This window comes from Heloderma suspectum, chromosome Z (genome assembly GCF_057233095.1).
Source record: "Heloderma suspectum isolate Gila_16-S chromosome Z, 16-S_ref, whole genome shotgun sequence".
Lineage (NCBI taxonomy): Eukaryota > Metazoa > Chordata > Lepidosauria > Squamata > Helodermatidae > Heloderma > Heloderma suspectum.
Window position 1 is genome coordinate 4,069,849 of NC_139476.1, and position 23,317 is coordinate 4,093,165.

The following is a 23,317-nucleotide window of genomic DNA, read 5'->3' on the forward strand; positions in this document are numbered from 1 at the left end:
TGCTGGGACTTATTTGTGCCAAATGGATCCTGCCTTTTGCGACTAAAGGCGCAAACCTATGCAAGTTTAGACGGGAAAAACGTCCTACAATTCCCAGTGTGCCCTTGTGCCCTAAGCGTACCAAATTTAGTACTCGGATGGGACTTTTCTTCCCCATCGTGCCTTTGTTTTACTCTTGTTGCCTGTCTTCTTCCCAAACTCAGATTTGTAGTTGGAAAAAGAACTTTGTTTTGCACCAAAGACCCCAGAAGGGCACACACACACACTCTCCCTCTCCCCATTTTCTCCTCACAGCAACCCTGCGAGGTAGGTTTTGCCCCAGGTCACCCAGTAAGCTTTATGGTTCAGACCCAAACTACACGTTGCTTTGAAAATGTTCTTTCTTACTCTAAATTAAAGTGCAGGGGGCCCTGTCTCCATGAAGACCTAGTGTGGAGGGCACTGTAATCCTTTGCCCCCCGCCCATAGTCCCAGTCCAAAATGTGGGGGGCTGTGCCCCTGATTTTCATTACTAAAAAGCAACGTTACAACAGCCTCCTGCAACTTCCCGCCCTCCTGATGTTTTGGACGACTTGACCCATCATACCCTCCCAGGCACAACCAACAGCCACACTGGCTGGGGGTGCTGGGAATTGTAGTCCAAAAGATCTGAAGGGCATCAGGATTGGGGAAGGGTACATTTTAAAAAATGGGTCACACTGGGGGCAGAGGAAATTACAGGAGCCCCTCTCGGGATCACAGTGTGGGATGGGGAAGGATCAAAGCCCCTGGCCCCACATACTAAGGTCCTGATCTCCCCCCAGCCCTGCCCCATGCTTGCTTTAGAGAAAAAAAATGTAGCTACTGCTATGTCTTCAAATAACGTGTAGCTTTGTCCTCAAGACTTGGTTTGGGGGCTCCCCAGTCCATTCCAATCTGCACTGTGGTGCAGCTTTATTGTTATTTTTAAGTGAGACATAAAAGAATGAAATAGCGTCACCTTCGCTGTGGCTGTTGAGATGACACCTTGCGGGCTTCTTCCTTTGCAGGGCTCTTTAGCCTCCAGAACACCCAAGGACCAGGGCTTTGGACATATTCTGGAGCAGGTGTACAACATGCTCAGACACAACGGATAAAGCAAGACCCTAAAAGGGACGCTCGCTTGTGGCTAGGGGCGGAGGTTTTGGGGGGAAAGGTTCCCCATAAGCATCACGTGGACCCAGAGCCACAGCAATACACTCTAAGGAGTGGCTCTGTTTGGTGTTTTAATTTTTTAAAAAACAAGGTTCTCTCGAGTCTAGGAAGAAACTCTGGGCGAGTGAAGAGGAGCTCTGCTGGAAGGTGGGAATTGTTGGAGGGCGCCATTGTGCTTGTGGGCTTCCCATTGGGTCATCCGCTGGACTAAAAGATGGGTTGGGCCTGATCCGGCACAGCTCTCCCGTTTTTCTTACATCACCCTCTGCCTTAGTGCTGTGGGATGTTATCAAGTAGGTCAGATGTTCCCATTTTACAAAGGGGTGACTGACCCTAAGAGCTGGAATAACTTGGCATGGGGCCCCTGAAAAGGAGTGGCAGGACTTGGGAACTCGATCCATGCACGTTTCAAAACAGGAACTGTCTGTTCACCGGTTCGCACAGATCAGCTCCTCTGCAACTTTCAGGAGAGAAGCAAAGGTTTGGCTGTCTCTCTAGCTTTGTCTGGAGCTGCCGTTATGCTGCTGGCTGATATTAGGGGGATGAGGACAACTTACGTGCAACCTCCTTCTTATGGGGCCTGAGCTGTTGAGAAGGCAGGCAAAGGGGGCAGGGGAAACACGTTCTCTGCGTGTTGCCGTACGTGCAGACAGTCAGTTTTGAGCAGAAAGGGAGTGGACTGAAGCTGAAAGAAGGATGCCTTACGTACAGAAAAATGGGGTGTGCAAGGGGAATGATTTTTCCCCCCAAAAAAGCCTCTGCTTAAAAAAAAAAAAATTATGGGTAAGGGGAAGAAAGAGGGAAAACTGGGTTCTAAGAGCCATTCTTCTGAACCCAGCAACCTCTGGAGGCATTGGACTACAGCTCCTATCAGCCCCAGCCAGCACGGCCAATGGCTACACTGCCTGGGGAAGATGGAGGCTGTAGTCCAACACCTATGGAGGGTATGAAGTTGGAGAGGGCTGCTCCAAAGGGTTTTATTTAAATATTATTATTAATAATAAACTACACTCCGAAGTCGCTGTTTGCATTTCTTGGGAAGCCACTGCAAACAGCTGCTCTGGAGAGGTGCTTTTTGTCCGGACCGTGGTGGGGGAGAGGAAGATTTAAATGCCTGGCAGTAGGCTGGGCCAGAGCTAAAAGTGGGCGGGCCACCCTTTTCTCCCTCATTTCCTGCCACCCCCCGTTGACCTCTCCGGCTCCTCCTTGTTGTGCCCCCCACCCAGGAGGGACTGAACATTTTTGCCAGAAGTCTGAACTGATCGCTTGCAGAGGGCTTTTCAGATGAGGCCCTGGGCTGCATGTGGGTCTGTGACCACAGGCTGCCCCCCTGCCCCCCCCCCGGTTTAAGAAAGGAAACAACACGGCCTTCAGACATTTAATACTTTTTATTTCAAAGATACAAGCGTTTTCTTTTATTCCAAAACAAAAAAGGGGGAAAATAAATCCATATACAAGGACAAAAGAAGATTTTTTGTTTAAATTTCCAATAAATTGTCCAGAATAAGAAAAGAGACTCGCTTCACTCCATCCAACGGAAAAGGTGCCAGAGGTCATACTCTGGCGTCACACTGCTACATATCAGAGAGCCAATATTTACAGAGGTCCAACCGCCCCCCCCCCCCAATAAGTTTTGTTCATGTGGTCCTGGTTGATGAGTGGTAGGGAGTCGTGGGGGAGAAGGGAAGAAAGAACACAATGGTGGAATTGCTCAAAGAAGAAAAAACAGCAGCTGTAACAGTCCCTCAGTTAGCCCCCAGCAACACACGCATGTAACACGCACATACAGACAGAGTCTGGTCTGCAAACCAAAAGTTAGTTGTTCTTAGTGAGTTTGGGGAGTGTGCCGGGGTGGTGGTGGTGGGAAATTTAAACACATAATCACCGAACTTTACATTCCAGCCAGGGGATCTAGTGAACATGTTTGTGTGGGGGAGACTGGGGGAGGTTTTATAGGCAGATATCTAAAGATGTGGAGTTAGGCCAGCAAGGAGGATAAACATATAGGCATCTAGAACGAGACGATTACAGAAGAAATCCCCCTCCGGTGACCAGCTGTGTGCACGCTGAGCAAGGAGGAGAAGACTAACTACAAAATAAATTGGTTTAGATATAGATATATAGATATACATGAATATAAATATGTGTATGTCAAATACAGGAGCCGCTGCTGGGGGGAATGTCACCAGGAAAGGGACAGGCCCCGCAAAATTTGCATGGTCAGTTTGGAGAGAAGGTGGGCAAGTTCTGCTCCAGCAACCCTCCTGCTCCAAAACCGAATCACTACTCCGTTGGGAAAGGGGCGAAACAAACGGCAACACTGCCAGAAAGACCTCCCCTCCCCACCCACCCCCAAAAGGAAATCAGTCCCGGCTGTATTTAGTCCCACTGCCTGCAGTGAGAGAGTAGCATCAAAAAGACATTTGAGAGGGGAAAGAAGTACACGTTTTAAACTGCTGAGAAACTTTACTCAACTATTCCACCGAAATCAAACCCTCTGCAGGATCCCTCCCAGACAGGAAAGCTCTCTCCGGCACACAGTCGCATTAAAACAAACAAGGAAATTAGTAACCACCCACTGCAACCCTGCCTTGAGGGTTGCCATGGGAGGAGAATTTCTGGACTGCCGAGGTTAAACATTAAGTACATGCCCCCCTGGCAACAGGAAGCCCCTGTGCTGTGCCTAAACCAGGGTCAAGTGTAAGTCCCAAGGGAATCATTTCACATTGGGGTGGGATGAGGGGGGAGACTCAGATCAACATGTCACTTTGGGGGGAATGAGGGTTTCTGCTCCTCCCCCACAACTGGAACACACCTTTGTACAGCGTGTATCCCTGCCGAAGTTAACTGGCCCTGTATCCTTTTCATGATCTTGGCCGAGGGCCCTCCCAGGTTTAAAACAGACAAACCAACAACAACAAAACACACCACAGAGAAGATACGAGCTGGGCAAGAGCTGGGCTGAGAGGTACATATAGGGCAGCAAGTTAAAACTACGCGTCAAGACGGTGCCTTCGGGTTTTCCTCCAAGACGTTAGTGCAGAATGAAGGGGGATCCTGGACTCTGACCATCAATCCACAGATTGTTTAAGTAGCTTTGACTGGTATAAAAGACCTCTGTGCAGGTAGAGAGCTAGCACCTCAGGGAAAGAGTTGGGGTCAGGCCTGTCCCCAGTAAGCTACTTTCCTCATTCAAAGAACTACACCACCACCGTCATCCCCTCCCGCTTACAAGGTGGCCCATTGCTGCCTTGTCGTGTGAACGTGCACTCTTTGATGGGTTCTCAAAGTGGGGATTTCTGGAAAATTCGCCTTAGGCAGTCTTGCCATAGTGATGTGGGTCTGTGCACGCATGCACGCACGCCTCTGTAAACATGCGCCCGCTGGCCTGCCTGTCGTTCTGGTGCGGGACTTTTGCTTTGGGGAAGCTGTGACAGGCACAGCCAGTTTCCGTCTGTAGTGAAGATGTCTGGGCAGAAATTAACGGAATAGCAGCCCCAAAGGGTGAGGGCTGGGAGGGCTGGAGGACTTAAAATAAGAATAAGGCTTGTGTGTGTGTGTGTGTGTGTGTGTGTGTGTGTGTGTGTGTGTGAATGGTACAAGCAGCAGCTCCACTCCTCAATTTCTGAACTGGACCCCGGACTTCGAAAGGCACATAGGGGACCGAAGAAAGTATGTTGGACCTTTTGGAGAAGGGCCTGTAAAAGGATCTGGAGCGGGAAGAAGCCAACTCCATGCAAAATGTCTAGCCTGAAAGCAGTCCACTGTGGCGGCCCGGGGCAGGTGCTGGTCTAGTTCTTATTCGCTGTGCAGGTGCACCTGTGGGCCCCCTGGCGCTTTAAAAAGCGGGTCACCTCAATCCTGTGACCTTGTTGCTATGGGGTCCCTGCCTCACCCATCTGCAGTTGAGGGATGCTCCAGTCCTGGCTGCCGGACCACACGCCCAGCGTGCTACGAAAACTATGGCGGCTAAAACAGGAGCAGTGGTGAAGATGCAGACGCAATGGCTCAAGTCTGATGTGGGGGCCAGGTACAGTCTAATATTGGGGGGGGGATTCCTTTAGGAGAATCCTACGGGGGTGCACGCGAGTGCCTCGAAGTCCACACCCTTCACCTCACACGTAACGTTAAAGTACAGATATGTTTCCAATTTCCCGGCAAGCCAAGTCTCGAGAAGAACTAGTGACAAAAAAAGTGTGTGTGTGTGGTGTGGGGGGAAGCGAAGAGGAGACGCCTGAGATGGCATACATTTGAGGGATCAGAAGTGCTTCCGTTTCTTGCAGCGCGACAGGCCTGTGCAAAGCAAGGCGAGCCCTTTTGTAGTGTTTAAATACAAGCCGGCCTCATGGAAAGGGCTGGAACTGAGGCATGGAGCCGTTTTGTGCCTCCAACACGTGCACTCTAAAGCAGATGGCTGATCCATGCCACCCTGGCACGCCTGCACTTGCACGGGGACAAGATGCTGGACAACGCAGCTGGGAGCCCCTGATCCCCCTCTCACTCTGGGCAGTGTGCTTTACGAGGGGAATAAACACAAAAACAGAGCGACGCGTTGGGGAGAAGAGGGGCCCGTCCACAAAGCAAGAACAAGACGCGCACGAATGTTCAAAGACGGGCTCACTGTTTGGCTCAAGGTCCCTATAAGCTCAAGCACCACAAAAAGAGGGAGAAGGGAGAAAGGGGAGGCTGGAGTGGGGGTGTCAGTATGAACCTCTCTTTGTGCTTTGCGCCCTCCTGCCATGGCTTGGTTCCCCCCACCCCACTCCGCCGGCTCATGTGCCGATACGATCACACACTTTTTCCGGAACGTTCCCACTCGCTGGACGGGAAATTAGTGTCGGGTGTACCGCGCGGAATGTAAGGAAAAGAGATCCCCCCGCCCCCGCAGTCTGTTTTGCTCCCTTTGGGGCACACCAACTGGTGTGTGCGGGTGGCAAGGTGATGTCGGGGAGAGAGGAGGAGGAGAAAAGGCAGAAGTCGAGGAACCTGCCCTTTCACTGAGGTAGAGGGACTAAGACTTCCACGTAGTTCAGGGGGAAGAAGCCCGATTGGCCGTTGATCATGCCCTCGTACCAGTTCTCGTCGATCTGGTTTGTCAGCGTGATGATGTCGCCTTCCTTGAAGCCCAGCTCGCCGTCGTTTTCCGGCTCGAAGTCATACAGCGCCTTGCAGCAGGGCTGGTCCAGGTGAGCTGTGGGGAGGAAGTCGAGGCGGGACGATTAGGGGGCGGAGGCATTACCCTCTTGTTTGGCCTTCTTCCCTCCAGCTGCTCCACAGACCCAAAACTTGGGGGGGGGAGGACTGTGGCCCCTCCAGATGTGGTACAACTCAGACTCCCATCAGCCGCATCACTCACCACAGGAGTGATGGGAACTGTAGTCTGGCAACATCAGGAGGGCCACTGGTTGCCTGCCCCTGAACCAGAAAATGCAACATAGCTTCATGGAACAACACAGAAATAGCTGCCTTCTCCTGGGTCAGGCCCTTGGTCCACCTAGCCTAGTCCTGTTGACACTGGCAGCTATTCTCCAGGGTTTCAGGCAGGAGCTTTTCCTGGAGATGCCAGGTACTGAGGGGCGAAATGCTCCTTCCCTTAAGAATAAAGTCAGAGTCTAGTCCTCTTGACTCTAGTCACTGACTGGCAGCAGTTTCAGGCAAGATTCCTTCCGAGCCCAACTTGGGATTGAACCTGGGACCTTCTCCATGCAAAGCAGGGGCTCTGTTGGACAAACCCCGCCTGCCATCTCCAGTTTCTGAGATTTCAACAGGTATTGCCTATTTTCTTTTACAGTCATAAGGGCTAGGAACTTGCTTCTTAAAAAGAATACTACAGCCTTTACTAAAATCCAGGTCTATGTGCCTGTGTGTCTGCCGTGACTCTCTGCTCCTGGCTCTTGAGATGTTTGGCTTATGACTCCCATCAGCCCTAGCCAGCGTAAACTTCTGGAGGGCCCGAAGTGGAGAGTTGCTGCAGAGACACAGAACACACACACAGCCCCAACTAAAGGCACATGTCCAGAGGGGGATATCAGGTTAGCCTCGGGACGGGAATATCAGCAACTCAGAAGTGGGAAAAAGGAAAAGAATTGAGGAAGGAGGATAGAGAGAGAGTCATGCCATGCCCCATGCAGGGGAAATGGGTGGGGTGGGGGAGAGAGAGAGAGAGAGAGAGAGTAGTCGGAGGAGTCAAGGCAGGTCAGGCCACTCACAAAAAATCCTGCTTGGGGTCCGGGATGGTTTTTCGGATCGGAAAGAGGAGGAAGCTGCTTCCAAAATAAGGAAAAATAATAAAAATGAAAACAAGACATGCTTATAAAAAAAAATCCATGAATATCGGTATAAAATGCAACATGAAAAACAAATTGGAGAAGCGGGGAGGTCTGTTAGAGAGGAGGCAACACAGGAGACTCAAAATTAACCATGTTTAAAAAGCGAAACCAAAAACAGCTTGGGCCAGCAGCGGAAAAGCTGGGCGAGAGGACAGACAACCTTCTTGACCCCCACCCCAGCCGATAACGGAGGCTGCAGCTGCACAGGAAGTTGTGCGAGGGTTTCTGGGCACGTGCATTCAGACACGTGCCCGATGTTTCTGCAGGGGCTGTCATCTCCGCCTACCCCCCACACACCATTTTTCAGACCGCATGGGACTCTCCTTTAGGAGCATCTCTCTTGTGCGCGTGTTAGCGGGAGAAGCGCTTTAAAAAACAACACATTCCTTTTTTTGTTTTTTGCCATGTAATTCCGGGTGTTATCTGGGAGCAGGCCTTTTCCATCCACGGTCCGTGAGCCTCCCTCTCCCTCAGACCCCAAATGTGGCACCCTGAGGGTTGCTGCCACTGCGACGGTCCCCTTTACGGAGGGCGAGGCTGGGGCCCTAACCATGCAGTCTTGGTCACTGCTGCATTGGCTTTTGTTGCAAAGAAGAAGAGAAGGGGGGGCTATTGTGCGCCCTCACCCCACCCCAAAGTGTCTCCTCCCACATCCCAGGTTTGTTGCATGTTTATCCCATCATTCAGCAAAGAAGCCAAAGTCCAATACATAGGAACAATAATGAAAAAATGAAACCAATAATGTTGCTTTTGGGGGTGAGGGGGGCAGCCTTGAGTCTTGGCTCCCCTTCCTTCTGATGACCTCAGCAATGGCAGTTGCTAGCTGGAGGAAGGGAGGGAGGGAGGAAGCACTGCACGGCACTACCCCAGTCACAGGGAAATCATAGAGTCTTGGAAAGAGGTGGTGGTGGTCTTGAAGGCCTTCTAATTTGACCCCCACTTGGAAAAGATGGTCCCTGTTGGCCACCTAGTCTGGAAGCGGGCAACCTCTGGCCCCTTCAGATGTTCTTGGATTACAACTCCCGTCAGCCTTCACCAATGGTTGTGCCAGCTACGGCTGATGGACATTGCAGTCCAACAACATCTGGAGGGCTGTAGTTGGCTCACCCCTGATCTAGTTCACCACCCACTGATCGAGGCCCTAAGTGGCCCACCCCTGATCTAGTTCAACTTCCCTGTTCAAGGCTGCAAATGGCCCACCCCGATCTAGTTCACCCCCCCTCCATTAGAGCCAGGAAATCTGGAGCTAGAACACCCCCAAGAGATGGGCTGTCCAGCCTCTGCTTGAAATCCTCCAAGGGAAGGAGAGCCTACCCACCTTTCTAGGGGAATGGTTCTGCTGTCAAACTGCTCTGAGCATCCAGGTGGTTTTTCCTAATGTTCAAGCGAAATCCACCTCCCTGTATCATAGATTCTAGTGCTGCTGCCCTCCATGGCAGCAGCAGAGAATAAGCCTTTGCCCTCGAGAGTGTGACAGACCTTCAGGGATGTGCACAGCACCATCACGTCCCGCTCCTTCCATCTTTTCTTTTCCAGGCTCAACCCAGTCCCTTCAACCTTGTTTTCCATACTACTGGCCATCTTCTCTGAACCCCTTCCAATGAGTCGACAGCCTTCTCAAAGTGCAGCACCCAGAACTGGGGCTCTGGGACTGCAACGTGAAATCACATTAGCCTTTTATGCAGCAGTATCACACTGCTGGCTGGTTTTCCATACCCCTCCTCTGAAGCTGCCGCAATTTGACTATATTGTTCTTAAACATGCAGCATCCAGTACTGGACACGGTGCACCATGCAGGGTCCTCCCAGAGCACAGTGGCTGCAGCCCCCACCCCTCTAAAATGGAGAAAGCCAGGAACAGCTACTGGAAAAGAGGCCCTGCTTAGCAGTGGAGGCAAGGAGCATGACAGGGCATCCTTCCTCTTCCTTCTACACATTTTGTATCACCTCGAAGCCCTCTGCATCCTGGAGCCCCCCCCCCCCCCGCTATGTTTCAAGCTGTTCCCCTCCCCTCTGGCTAAGGAATGCACCTGAACAGCCCCTACCTGAGACTTTAGGGGTGGGGTTGCAGGAAAAGCCGCCGTTCGATTGGTCGCTCTCTCCAAATTCGTAGGACTCTCTGGGCTTCGGCTTATATTCTCGCTTGGGGCGTGAGGACGCCTCCCTCACTCTGGGGAGAGGAAGAAAGAAAGAATGCCTGTCATCGGAGGCAATTCATCCACTACTTTATGGCCATGCCAGTTGGGGATAAGGGGAGTTGTAGTCCCACACACCCAGAGGAACGGTTTAAACATTCTGATTGCTGGAACAGCCACCCACCCCTGATTCAAATCGGCAGCAGATTTTTGAAATGTTCCAGTTTTTCAAAGATCACACATTGCTGGTTTAGAAAGCTTCTGTTAAAGCCTGTTCCCTGCTGGAGCTTTTGGCTTCGTACCGCTGTCTCTTAAGTTGTTTCAAATGCTGCCAATTCGTTTTGTTTCTTTAATTCAGCGCAGTGGATCTAATTCCCGCAAAATGACCCACTTTTCCCGTGCAGCCTTCCTCAACCTGGTGCTCTCCAAAGGAGTTGGACTACAGCTCCCAGACTCCCCGAGCCAGCCACACCAGAGTCCATGGGAGGAATCTTCCCCCCTATGGGAGGACAGCTAGACTGGTGAGGACGAGGGGAGGGCCTTCTCTGTGGTGGCCCCCACTCCGTGGAACTCCGCCATGCCCTCTCTTTAACGAGCTTCCACCATGCATTAAAAACGCATTTGGGGTGGGTTAGGGTAATTTTAGAAATATTATGTTTTTAATGTAGAATTTTATTGTTTTAAACCATTTTTATTATTGTACATCGCCCAGAGTGGCTGGGTGACCAGCCAGATGGGTGATTAATAAATTTAATTAATTAATTAAAATAAACTATTAAGTGAGACAGAAAAAGGAAGGAACATAAGAAAGGCCCCAACACTGAGTCACACAAATGGCCCATCTAGCTGAGGCTTGTCTACACTGCAAGGGGGAAGCACGACTGCCCAACAAGACCCCGACCCTCATGCATCAGCCTCACCCCCACCGCTCCCACTTCACCCACCTTCCCCGGCGTTTGCCCAAGGCCTGCCTCCCCTCTGCAGCCACAAAGCCCTAACCAGGCAGCAGGAAGTCGGGAGATTGGGAGAAAAAGCATCCTGAGTCTGTTGACTTCCTGGTTAGGGCTTTGTGGCTGCGGAGGTGATCGCAGCAAAGATAGCGGTAAAAGGTGGGGGGAATCCCAAGCATTGCGGGGGGGAAGGTGTGGGGTGGGGGCAGGTAGGCAAGGGGGGGCAGTAGGCAAGAACAGTGGAAGGGGGCCAAGAACAGTGGGAATACAGGAAAGAGGATAAGAAAACATTCCGCAGCACGCCCCTGAAATTGTCACATGTGCCTGTGGCATTGAAAAAATTGGTCACATGTCAAAGGACACCTGCCCCTGTTTTTAATGTAACGTGGATTTAAATAGGAAGCTGCCTTATACCGAGTCAGAGCCTTGGTCCATCTAGCCCAGTATCGTCGACCCTGACTGGCAACATCTCTCCAGAATTCTAGACAGAAGTCTTTTTTTTCCAGCCCGACCTGGAGATGGCAGGGATTGAACCTGGGACCATCTGCATGCAGAGCAGGGCTATTCCACTGAGCTACGGTTCCGAGACTCCGAGTCCTAGCAGGACTTTATTTATTTAGCTGTTCTTGTTTCTGTTTACATCCTTACCTGTCTACACACGGTGCTCAAAATGGCTAACAACACACACAAAACAAAAATACGTAACAATATCAAACAGGAAGAGCAGATAAAAACCAGCCAAGTGTCAAAACAATAATAAAAAACATAAAACAGCATCCAGAAGTGGTAAGAGAGGCAGATCAGGCTGACAGCTCAGAGACCTGTCTAAAGTTTTGGGGGGTTTTTTTGTCTTTCCTTAAAGACAAAAGGGCAATACAGAGGCGGTTAAGGGTGCAATCCTGCGGTTGTTTAGACAGAAAAAAGTCCTACAATTCCCAGCATTCCCTAGCCAGCATAGCTAGGGTGGGGAATGCTGGGAATTGTAGGACTTTTTTTCGTCTAAACATGCAGAGGAATGCCCTCTAAGTGAGCTTCCCTAGGAAGAGTGTTTTAGATGTGGGAAGGGAGTAGGGAAGCCAAGGAAAAGGTCCTCTTCTCCCAATTTTCTTCCTGCCATTTATGCAGAGCCAGAGGCATAAATGTGAACAAATCAGATAAACGGATCAAATAAACGTGGAGTGAAGAAATCAGAGCCTGTGGGAATCTGGCACATCCTGAGAAAGCAAGATGGCTGCACGACACCCCTCTTCCTGGGTCCCATTTCATGGTGTTTTCTTGCTTGTTACAATGATACGCTGGATGCCGAAAGGGTGCATCTTGCAACTCATGCAAAAGCGAATTTTAATTTTTTTTTTTTACCTGCGCTTGAGTTTATCAGCAAGCTCATCCAGGATCTGCACTGCCTGCCTGTGATAATCCAGTTGGGCGTCCACCAATGCGGACAGCTGGCTGACTTGCTCGATCTGCAGGAAAGCACAAAACCAACAGAGACTGTTTAAGGCCATCCTGCCCGACTCTGAAGGGATGGCAGCGGCTTGCTTTTAGCAGAACCCTTCCCAACCTTTTTGGGTCAGGGGCACATTATGAGTGTCAACAATTGACGTACCAACTGAAGCAAGGCAAAGACAAAGGCAGAACACCTGAATTTTATAAAACATGGCAAGATTTTATTTTATATACGAATCAGAGACATACACAGCGGTATTTGTCAAAGCCTTTCCTCAGAGTATGGAAAAGAGACTCAGGGCATAATCCCATGCATGTTTAGACTTTTTACTGTTTTTATTAAAGTTTCAAATATTCCCCAGCTCTTAACCAGCTGGACACTGTAAGGACTACAAGTTAATTTTAAGAACTGGAGCCTGGGTTTGCTTTTTTCCCTCCCTCCCTCCCCCCAATCCCTTTTCCTTCTGTGTTGTGTCTTTTAGATAGTGAGCCTGAGGGCGGGGACTATCAAACTGATCCCTGTAAGCCACACCGGGAACCTTTTTGACTGACAGCAGTGTAGAAAGGCTACTAATTAATGATAGTGATAAGGGGATTGCCTTTGAAGACGGTATGTAAGCTGAAACTTCTGCAAAATGTGGCAGTCAGACTGATAATGGGGACACGATATTCCAAGCATGTAAGACCTATTCTGCCTATTCCAAGTCCAATTCAAGGTGCTGGTTTTGACCTATAAAGCCTTCCATGGCTCGGGATTGAAATACCTGATACAACGCCTCTCCCCGTGCGAGCCTACATGTACGCTATAATCACCATCTGACTGCCTCTTTTGAAGGAGGTTCAGAGTGTGGCAACAAGGGAAAGGATCTTCTCAGTGGTGGCCCCCAATTATGGAACCCACTGAGGTCCACTGGCGCCAACACCGTCATCTTTTCGGGGCCAGCTTAATGATTTACTCCCAGGCATTTGATGGCATATGAATTATTTATTTCTTTGCAGCATTTATATGCCACTCCACAACTACAGGTTCCAGAGGGGTAACAGATGAAATGATAAAGGAAATAAAACACCATATAAAAAATTATTATTTTAAAAAACACAGTACCAATAAAAACCTTTGCTGGTCAGTCAAGGAAGGCTTCCTGGAATAAAGATGTTTTCAGGAGGCACCGGAAACAGCAGTGTTGGTGCTTGCCTGACCTCCAGGGGCAGGGAATTCCACAGGAAGGGGGCCACTGCACTGAAGGCTCTTCTCTTGGTGGACTGCAACCGGGCCATGGGTCCATGTGGAACCACCAGCAACATGCCCTCTGATGAACTCAGTGACCAGGCACGTTGGTAAGGGAGAAAGCGCTCTCTCAGGTATCCTGATCCCAAGTTGTTTAGGGCTTTGTACACTAGTACCAAAACCTTAACCTGGTCCAGTAGCAAATAGGCAGCCAGTGCAGTTCCCTTAGCAAAGCAATTGCATGCTGAAAAGGGGCAGCTCCCGACAACAACCAATCTGCTGCATTTTGCACAACTTCCAGCTGCCAGACCAGCCTTAAGGGTAGCCCCACATAGAGCACGTGTCAGTAATCCAGTCTTGAGTGCCTGGATCACCGATGGGGTTTTTAAATGGGCCCTGAGATTTTACCGCTAATGGTTTAAAACTGTTCCTTCATTTTTGTACGTTAAAGATTTTGTATGATGTTTTATCACATTGTATTTTTAGGGTTTTCATCTTTGCAAACTGCCCAGAGCGCTTTGGCTATTGGGTGGTACAGAAATGTAGTGAACAAACAAACGAACAAACACACCAGCTGAAGGCCGCTGGCTAAGGGCTACGGGGCTGCCGATGCACTCACGTCTGTCTCTAGGAGGTTGTGCATACTCGTCTCTGCTACTTCCTTGGACTCCTCGAACTTCTCCAGGGCTTGCCGCAGTTCTTCATCTGGGATTTTCCCCTGGCGTTTCTTTTTGTAGTCGAAGTCCAAGCGCCGCCCTTCCAGTTTCTTTAGGTGGTGCTTTTTATTATTATTATTATTATTATTATTATTATTGTTGTTGTTGTTGTTGTTGTTGTTGTTGTTGTTGTTGTTATTGGGGGCGGGGGGAGGAGATGAAGAGAGAAAAGAGAAAAAAAGTAAATCCCTAGAAAAGCCACAAGAGGGGCAAGGTTGAACCTCTGGTTCAAGGTTCAAGGGCCTTGAACCAGAAGCACACCAACAATTTTGCAGGTGGTGCAATGTAATTCCTATAATCCCTGCCCATTGGCCATGCTGGCAGGGGACGTTTGGAGTCCAAAACATCTGGCATGTATGAGGTTGCCTACACCTGGTGTAGATGATACCAATGTGAATGGATGAAGTCTATGGCAGCTTAACATGTTCTGATTTAAAGCAGCCCTTCATTCAGAAGCATGAGGACTGGAAACTGCCCCAATCCAGACGCATGTCAATAACAGGGATGGATGAGAAGTTTGGTTTGCATTTCAATATGAATTTATCACATTTGCAATTCCCCAAGACTAATCACGGACTGGAACGCAGTCCTCTGCTGAAATCCGTACATTTCCAAAGCTTGTGATGCAGCTTGCAAAGAACAAAGGCCTACCAAAAAATGCGCAAAAAACCAGGAACATCTGTGAAAATGCACGCAAAGGCCCAGTTCGCGTGTAACAACAACCCAGAGTATGGGTTGTCATTGAATCATGGCTTGTTGGTGAATCGTAGGTTATCGTTACGTGTGAACCCTGCACTTTGGTTTAACCATGAACACCCCAGGAAGAGAACCCATGGTTTGTTGTTGAGTTGAGAAATCTAGGTTGTTTGTGGTTAATGATCCCCGTCAGGCGGCCATGCAGCCTCTGCCTAAACACCTCTGGCAAAGGGAAGCCCACCACCTCCCAAGGCAGCCTGTAAACTGACCCACCCTCAAGGGTTACCTGGATCTCTTTCAGGTCCTTGTCGCACAAGTTCTGAAGGGGGTCGATGAAGTTCTGCTTGACTTCAATGTCCAGGGAGTCCTTGACTTCGGCCAAGCGCTTCATAGATTCGCCGGCGTCAAGCAGCGCGTCACCTTTGCACATAGGGGAGACGAAAGGAAAAAGGTTGGACAGTGAAGGTGCCATGGGGGTGGCAGGCTCACCCATTCCTAAAACGGGTGCCAGGGACTTGCCCAAGAACCTCCGAAGCCCAACGCAGAGGTGGGGTGAGCTCCAAGACATAAAACCCACTGTCCTGAACCCAATAAAGACAGTGCCGGAGGGCAGCCCTCCACTGAGCAGCATGCCAGCCTCCCACCTTGACGAAAATAATACTTAACACGAAAAGGAATAAAATAAGAATCAGGAAGGGCAGGGAGCCTGTTGGGTGCCAAGAGAGGTGTCTGGGGTCCCGCTGGTCCCACAAGCACTACGTTGGAGACCGCGGGCGCAAAGCATTCCTGCCAAGGTTTAGTACAATCCATCAGGAAGAACCTGGAGGGGCCGTAGACCACAAGTAGAGCCCCTGCTTTGCATGCAGAAGCTCCCAGGTTCAGGGAGCAGGTGACAGAAGAGACCCTTCTCGGCCAGAGACCCCTGAGAGGTCTCTGCTCCCAGTCAAACAGAGCACATGCAAACAGAGGTTGTGTTTGCAACACACTAAAAAAGAGAAAAGAAACCCAAAACATGAATCAGAATTCTGCAACCTGTATAAACAATGCAGATTTTGCTCACTGACCTAAAATATTTTCTTCTGCAGATGAAGCCCTTCCCCACGATCCACGGAGATCATGTTTAGACTTTCCTTTAGGAGAGGAGTGGTAGCTCAGTGGAAAAGCCCCTGCTTTGCATGCAGAAGGTCCTGGGTTTGATTCCTGGCATTTCCAGACAGGGCTGGGAAAGGCTGGACTTGGTGGAAGGTGGCTTCCGCGGTTCCTATTTATTTTTAGTTTCATGAGGACTGGAATCTTAATTTTACTTTTAGGGGAAGGGCCATAGTGGAGCGGTAGAGCACCTGCTTTGCATGTCGAAAGGCAGAGGTTTAATTCTTGGCATCTCCAGACAAGGCTGGGAGCTTCCTTGGTTCCTATTTATTTTTAGAATCATGAGGACTGGAATCTTAACTTTATTTTTAGGGGTAGGCCTGTAGCTCAGTGGTAGAGCCCCTGCTCTGCATGCAGAAGGTCTGCTGGATCAATCCTTGGCAGCTTCAGGTAGGGCAGGGAAAGACCCCTGGCCTGAGTTGTCTAATTCAGCTAATTGTTAGCAGTACAATGCAGCTAATGCTTCTTTGAAACACGCGACAATGTCCAGTAGTTGCTTCATTTTGCGCAGAGGTTATTACACGGATAAATTCTGTCCTGGAACAGTCTGATGTACACGTTCTTTTAAATTATTTACCTGCTTCATGGAAATTAACAAACGATCAGCATAAATGGATTCTCTGTGCCCTTTTGACAGCTAAAAGACTGATATTACAACATTGCAAGAATAAACACTCACCTCCTGTAATGCAATGGAATGAGGACTTTTTTTCTTAAATCAATTTTTTATTGTGAGTTTCAATGAAACAAAAACAAACAAACAAAACAAAACCAAGAAATTGAAAATATAACATCATACTCTAAAGTCCTCATTTTCAAATATTACAACATTCCAGGTTTTTTTTTTGGGGGGGGGGGAGAGGGGAGGAAAAAAGAATAGATTACACATAAATTTCAGTAAAATCAGACCAGATATCCAAATATAAGTCCAGATTTCCAAATCTGGATATATCTGGATATCCAAATATAAGATCTGAGGACCTTAAAATGCTTTCAGTATTTGAATGGGTGGCATATAGATGCTACCTTCAAATGGATATATATTTAGATGTTTGATTCACTTTGTTGAAGCCCATGTATAATTGCTAGAAGGTTGTATGTATTTCATACAAATCCATGTATGTATATAAAAAAATGGAATAAAATAAAATGAATATTATTGGATGTCCACAGGCACCATGTTGGGGACCCCTGCTCTAACCCAGTTGCTGTTTTTGTTTCCTCCCCCACATCTTATCACAGAATCATAGAAGATTAGGGTTGGAAGGGGCCTATAAGACCATCGAGTCCAACCCCCTGCTCAGCGCAGGAATCCAAGTCAGAGTATCTTATGGAACTCTTTCTGGGATGAACCAATCAGAGCAGCACACCGTGTTCCAAATGTGGCCACATGATAAATTCACATAAATTCATTACAATGCAAGTTGTATAATCATGGGTAATGCTCAGGAATGCTGGGAAGTTTTGTCAAAAACACTTGGAGGACTCCAGGTTGGGGAAAGCTGCTCTAGTCAATTACTAAATGAGCTAAGAGCAAATCCTGGTTTGTTTGGCTGGCTTGTACAACAAACCAGACTTTTTTAAAACCATGATTCCTGGTTTGTACGAGCCAGGAGTTGGGGGAAAGCGTAACTAAAACTCGAGAAGAGCAGAGGACGGAGCGAGCAGGCCTGAAGCTCTGCATGTAGTGCTAAATCCTGCCTTAAGTGTTCCATGTTAACTGGCCCCCTCTGTATGTGTGTCAGCCACTAGGAGGCTGCCCCACCCCCCGCCTCCCTGAAAGAATGTCATGGCAAAGGGGAGACCAACTTGGCCCCATACTCTGGCCAGTGAAGGAACAGCTGCAGGGAGCTTGTTTCACCCTTCCCTGCCAGAAAGAACACCCATAAGAACTTTGAAACTAAGAACAGGTGCCGGAGTTGTTCCCTCTCTTTTTCCTCCTCCCTTCCAATCCCCTTTCCTTTTGTGTTGTGCCGTCTAGATTGTACACATGAAGGAAAAGACTGCCTCATTCTTAATCTTTGTAAGGTGCTCTGGGAGCCCTTTTTGGCTGAAGAATGGGGTAAAAATGCTGTAAATAAAATAATGCTGTAAATAAAGACACAGGGGCATCACAAAGACTTTTCTCCAGTTTTCTTTCTAAGTGCCCTCCAAGTTCGAATTTTCACTGCGAAATGCAACAAGGGAAAACCAAGATCAGCCCAGTTAAGATCAGGGTAGGTGGGTTGCTCACCGAAGTTAGAGTCGTCGCCCAGCTCCTTGCCATACCGGATCATGGACTCCCCAAGGAGGCCTTCTGACTGTGGGTAGCCTGGGTTTTTCACTTGCCCTCGGATCTTTGACACTGTGTTCAGCATCGTCAACTTGGCCCGGGACGCTGGTGTGTGTGTGTGGAGGGGGTGCGTGGGAAAGAAAATAGGCAGCCACATCTGAGTTTCCATTCAACAACTTTGCCAACAGTGAGATGATTGCCAATTAAACATAAAAAATAAAGAGCATTAATAGTTGGCCACCTGGGCCAAGAAAACCTATTGTTTTAACTACCCAGAAATATCACTTGCTTTTAAATAAGGACCATTTTCCAAGACAGAGAGCAAGAGCGAGCAGAAAACAGTTCAGTGTGAAGGTTGCCAAAAAAGAAAGGTGGGAGGGGGGAAGAGAGAGAATCCACGATTTCCCTGGCACTCTGGCCAGCTCCCAATTAATCCCTGAAGTCCTCTTTTCAGAAACGTTGCTGGGATGCATGCTGGAGGGTCGACCGATTCCAAGAACTGATAGCAGGTTGAAAGGATCGCTGCAGCACATGAAATGCCCCTAACTGAGAAAGCTCACAAATGGAGCCCAGCGGAGGATGGACGACCTGTTTGGTCCCATCTGCTCAGCTTGGGGGGATTCAGGGTATCAGAGTACATTTTGGGGAACCTGGTAATCAGGGATTCCCTCCTTATAAAAGGAAGGTGCTGCAGCTCAAGGGGTAGAGCACATGCTATGCATGCAGCCAGCTTCAATCCCCAGGATCTGGGTCAGTTTTAAGGCAAAATCCATCCACAGCCTGAGGGACAGGGACTTCTCACTGGTGGTCCCACGGTTCCAACCAAGTTGGGTTTAGCCCTTTCTCTAACCTCCTTTTGGCAAACACTGAAAACCTGTTTGTCTTGGCAGGCTTCCGCAACTCAAAAGGTATTGGTTCTCAGTTAAACCATTTAGGGCCAAGGCTTTTGATGGAATATCTCCTCTTGCACAGGTCATGGACATGGAACAGACCACATTCTCCCAAACGAGCCTGCCCTGTTTTTAAGATATTTGGGGGAGGCCCTTTTCTCAGCCCCACTGCCATCGGAGGCGTCTTTGGTGAGGATACAAAAGGGGCCTTCTCAGTGGCTGCTCCCGGGCTCTGGAACTCCCTGCTGAGGGAGGCTAGGCTGGCCCCCTCTCTGTTGTTGTTCTGCCAGCAGGTAAACAGGCTTTTGTCCTTTGGCATCAAATCTGTTCTGCTTCTGAAGGGGATTGCAATTGGTTGGGTGCTCCTAGTTTCTTTTATTATTACATTTTTAATTCTATTTTAATGAATCTGTTCTTCTGTTATGTTTTAGGATTTTAGTTTTAATCTGCATTTTATTCTTGTTAGTGCTGGATAATACGAACAACTCCGCATGCTTCCAGACACTAGGGGGCGATAGAGAATGTGTTGCATCAACAGCTGTTTGTCTTGTTCATCCCCCTTGTTGTCCGATCAGTTCCTTTTTCCTGCTCCCTCCCCTTCTTTTTCCTCCTTCTGCCTCTGCAACAAGTTGCCAGGTGGTCTTTCCCAAAGGAAGCAAGTAACCATATCTCATGTCTTCGCTTACTTACTCCCACGCACCCAGCTTTAAGGGGCGCTTGTAGTTCAACAGTGTTAGACTGCCTTCTCCAACGATGTGTATAAAAGCACAAATAAAGTAAGGTGATTTGAACTTCTGAACTGGCTCTAGCTTGCGTTTCTTGCCTCCAATACTAAATGCTGTGTTGCCATGCTTTCTCTGTATAAGGCAACTCTGCTGTAAGTTACGCTAGACTTTCCAGCAGTTAGCTGCCTTGAATGCCATTTTTTGGTGGAAAGGCAGGATACAAATGTAATAAATAATAATCATGGTACCAGGGTTGTGGAATGCTCTTTCTTGGGCAGTCTGGTTAGCTTCCTCTCTTTTAAGCCTTTAGGCAAATAGTGAAGACTTTTTTTTTAGCCAGGTGTTTAGGCTGTTTTAATTTCCTCTTTGCTATTCTGAGTGGCTTTAGTATTGCCTCTGGGTTGGGTGTTGTTGTTTTTTTTTGCTCCTAGTTTCTCTCCATTTTTATTGTTTGATTTTAATTTTGTGCTCTGTGTTTTGTTTTAATTGTGTGCCGTAAACTGCCTCGGGGGGGCCTCATGTACCGGGGAGGTGGGATATACATTTCTAAAAACGTAATATTTTGCTGCTACCTTGCTTTTTTAGCTGCTTATTGTTTTCTGCATTTGAACTGGTTTTCATGGGGACCGATTGCTTTAAATTGTATTGTAGGAATGTAGTGATGTTATTTTGCTGGAAGCCACTCCGAGTGCAAATGCAGAAGAGCAGGCCAGAAACAAGTGGGACCTGCAACAATTTGGACTGCTAGGAGCTTTGTCCAAATATTCAGCCGGAATTTGCTTCCTTCCCATTTCCACCCCAGGGTTTTAAGCCCTGCTTGCTGGAGCAACAGAGAAAAAGTCTGCTCCATCTTCTGTGTGCCATTATCAATGCTGACCAGTAAACCAGGGGTGGGCAACATGCTTTTAAAAAAAAGCGGGGAGGGGGGAGAAAAAGTCATGGTTTGCCAGCAAAATTTGGCAGAAAACCGCTACAGAGACATAGAAAGGACACAATTCACTTGTAAACAAGCTAAATTTGTTCATTGTAGGCCTCTGTAGCAGCTACAGAAACTCAGAATGGACAAATTTAACTTGTTTCCCCCACCTTTTTAACCCTTTTTTGTGACATGAGGACATGTTTGTACTGTTATTTCCAAAGAACTTTGGGGATCGCAGTATAGAAATATTTTAGGTAAATACATAAATGAGGGGAAACGTTCCTTGAGGTAACCTGGTCCCGACTGGCACTGTGCTGATGATCTATGACCTACGTTGTGTTGAGTACTGAAGGACAGTTACTAAACAAAGGAAGTGAAATGAAGCTGTTGGCTGACAAAATGATCGTGGTGAGAATTCCTATGGGCTGCACAAATCGTCTGTCAATTTTTCCATTAGAGCAAAGCTCCAAACTTTCCGATACCGACGATCTGTATCCAAACCACATTTATTCTCTTCCACTGGAGCGTTACCGCACATCTAACAACGAACAATAACCACGAACCTCCTTTTGTGTCACTGAAGATTTCTATGTTTTCACAGAATTAGTTGTGGGGAGGGTGGGAACAGCCACTACATGTTTTTTTAAAAAATATAATTAAACCAAATTAAAAAACAACAACAACACTTAAGGCCTTGAACTTACCAGGATTGGGCTGGAGGTATTCTGTCGTCCTTGCCAACACTTCTGTGACGGCTTTGCTGGTGAGGTCCACTTTCTGCAGAAAAGGAAGGAATGAAAGATAAAAGAAGTCAGTAGAAGAACAAACAGTGTGGTATACTCTAATGGTTGGAGATATAACCAAACCGGAGAAGACTATTATTATTGTTGTTGTTGTTGTTGTTATTTCTTCAATTTACAGTTGCCCCATAGCTACAGCTCTCAGGGCCACATACAGAATAAAAACAAATACAGTAAGAGTCAAATAAGAACAAGCCAAAAATGAAAAAGGCCTAAGAATATTTGGTGGATATGTAAATACACAGCACAATATGCAATCAGCAATTATGCATCCAGTTTATACATTTATAGATATATTTTTTTTAATTCTAAATGAATTTTAAAATTTGACATGTTTTGGCATAAAACGCCAGGTCCGGTCGCAAATGAGAGTATGCTACAATGCTACTTATAAACTTAGTCAGAAGTGATCGGGATCAGGCCAGAAAGATGACCCAGCTGCACCTGGGTCAAACAATCAATCAAGCTGCATTCACTACATTTCACGTTTTAAAGCCTGTTTATAATCTTTTATAATAAACTGGATGAGCAAAGATTGCCAGTCCTTTATTGTGGTTTGGAGTGATGTGTCACGGGCATTGCGTTGCATATCGCCTACCGATCAGTTTGTGTACATACATTAAAATATCTGGGAAGACCTAGTTAGTATAGGACACAGGTGAGGAACAGTTTTGGCCCCGGGGGCCGGATAGCCTTCGGGCTCATCCTCAGGGCTGGATGTTTTCTGGGGGTGGAGCCTTCTCACTCAGCCCCGTGCCCTGATCTCACAGGGGTCCCTTTCTGTGGGTATAGAGAATGATTACTCCGTGCACAGAGAAAGGATAGTCCCGCAGCAGCAGGGAAACACTGCCTCTCTCTACTGCTGGCAGAGGGGGCGGGGCCCTCTGTGGGCCAGACAGATAACCTCTGCGGGCCGAAGGTTCCCTACACCTGATACAGAAGATATAACAGGCAGTGAATTTTCAGTTGTATTACTTTTAGGACATATTAATAACGTGGATGGAAAGATAACACCCTCCCCCCACCATGAATAATTGCCCGGATTTTGATTGTAAAGTACGGGAAGCAAGAAAAACTATTTTTCACTGGAAGCCTGACAAAGGAGACTTCAACTCGCTGTGCTAATGAAGCAAGGTTACATATTACAACAGATTCTTGGAAGATAGGAATGCTAATCAACTATTGTCTTTAGAACGCGGCACACCTATCATTTACCGAAACAAATGCCAGATGTATTTTTAACATGTATCTTTTAACCATATTTGTATGCTGCTCATCAAGAGGTGTTCTCTGGGTGGTTAACCGTATATAAAGACAGTATTCACTGCAGTATTGTTATGTACTTATTTTAATGGAATACTTAAGAATTCTCTTTTTAAAGAGATAGTAGCAATGGAGAAAAGAACAGTGCCCCACCTCCACATGTTAAAAATTCCTTCCCCCCTGGATAGGTCACTGATGCTGTCTGTGTGAACTGTCTTATACTGAGACAGAGCACTGGTCCAGTCAGTGCAGTATTGTGTACACTAGGGATATTGGAGAAATCCACAATGATATTAAAAGTGTTCAGATTTCTATGAATCCGACCTGCGATTCCAAAGTGGATCAGCTTTTTCCGAGTTGCACGGAGTTTGAGGACCAGTTTTTTTACTTCCTGGAATTTTATGCAAATTTAGTCATAGAAAAATATGTGAAATAAAAAACCACCACCTGAAAATGTGCATTTCCCCCATAGACTAAAGTATGAAAATGTACATTTTGGGGGGATCTGTGCATTTTGGGGAGATCTGGATATTTTTGCAAGAGCGAATTTGCGCAAAATGCAGGAAATTGGAAAAAATCTGATTCTGTCAATGAGCAGGTGACAGAACGAAAGGCACTTGACAATCC

General features: G+C 47.7%; 2 protein-coding genes across 6 annotated transcripts in view; one reads left to right on the plus strand and one right to left on the minus strand.

Annotated features, from left to right (window-relative positions):
• The window catches only part of MPND (MPN domain containing), a 26,753-nt gene extending 24,078 nt beyond the window's left edge, over positions 1–2,675 (plus strand). For all 3 annotated transcript variants that reach the window (XM_084825949.1, XM_084825948.1, XM_084825950.1), the window contains one exon: positions 1,029–2,675. Coding sequence is in view for 2 of the 3 variants with exons in the window: in XM_084825948.1 (XP_084682074.1) it covers positions 1,029–1,115 (87 nt within the window). In the remaining variant the exon portion in view is untranslated. The remainder of the gene's footprint in view (positions 1–1,028) is intronic.
• The window catches only part of SH3GL1 (SH3 domain containing GRB2 like 1, endophilin A2), a 63,809-nt gene continuing 43,038 nt past the window's right edge, over positions 2,547–23,317 (minus strand). The window contains exons 4-11 of one of the 3 annotated variants that reach the window (XM_084825952.1): positions 21,332–21,404; positions 18,055–18,198; positions 14,959–15,092; positions 13,880–14,038; positions 11,946–12,049; positions 9,547–9,671; positions 7,383–7,436; positions 2,547–6,364 (exon numbers count right to left, since the gene is read on the minus strand). In XM_084825952.1, coding sequence (XP_084682078.1) covers positions 6,168–6,364; positions 7,383–7,436; positions 9,547–9,671; positions 11,946–12,049; positions 13,880–14,038; positions 14,959–15,092; positions 18,055–18,198; positions 21,332–21,404 — 990 coding nt within the window. In that variant the 3' untranslated portion in view covers positions 2,547–6,167. Of the gene's footprint in view, positions 6,365–7,382; positions 7,440–9,546; positions 9,672–11,945; positions 12,050–13,879; positions 14,039–14,958; positions 15,093–18,054; positions 18,199–21,331; positions 21,405–23,317 lie in introns of all 3 variants that reach the window. The other 2 variants (XM_084825951.1, XM_084825953.1) reach the window with 2 other exon arrangements.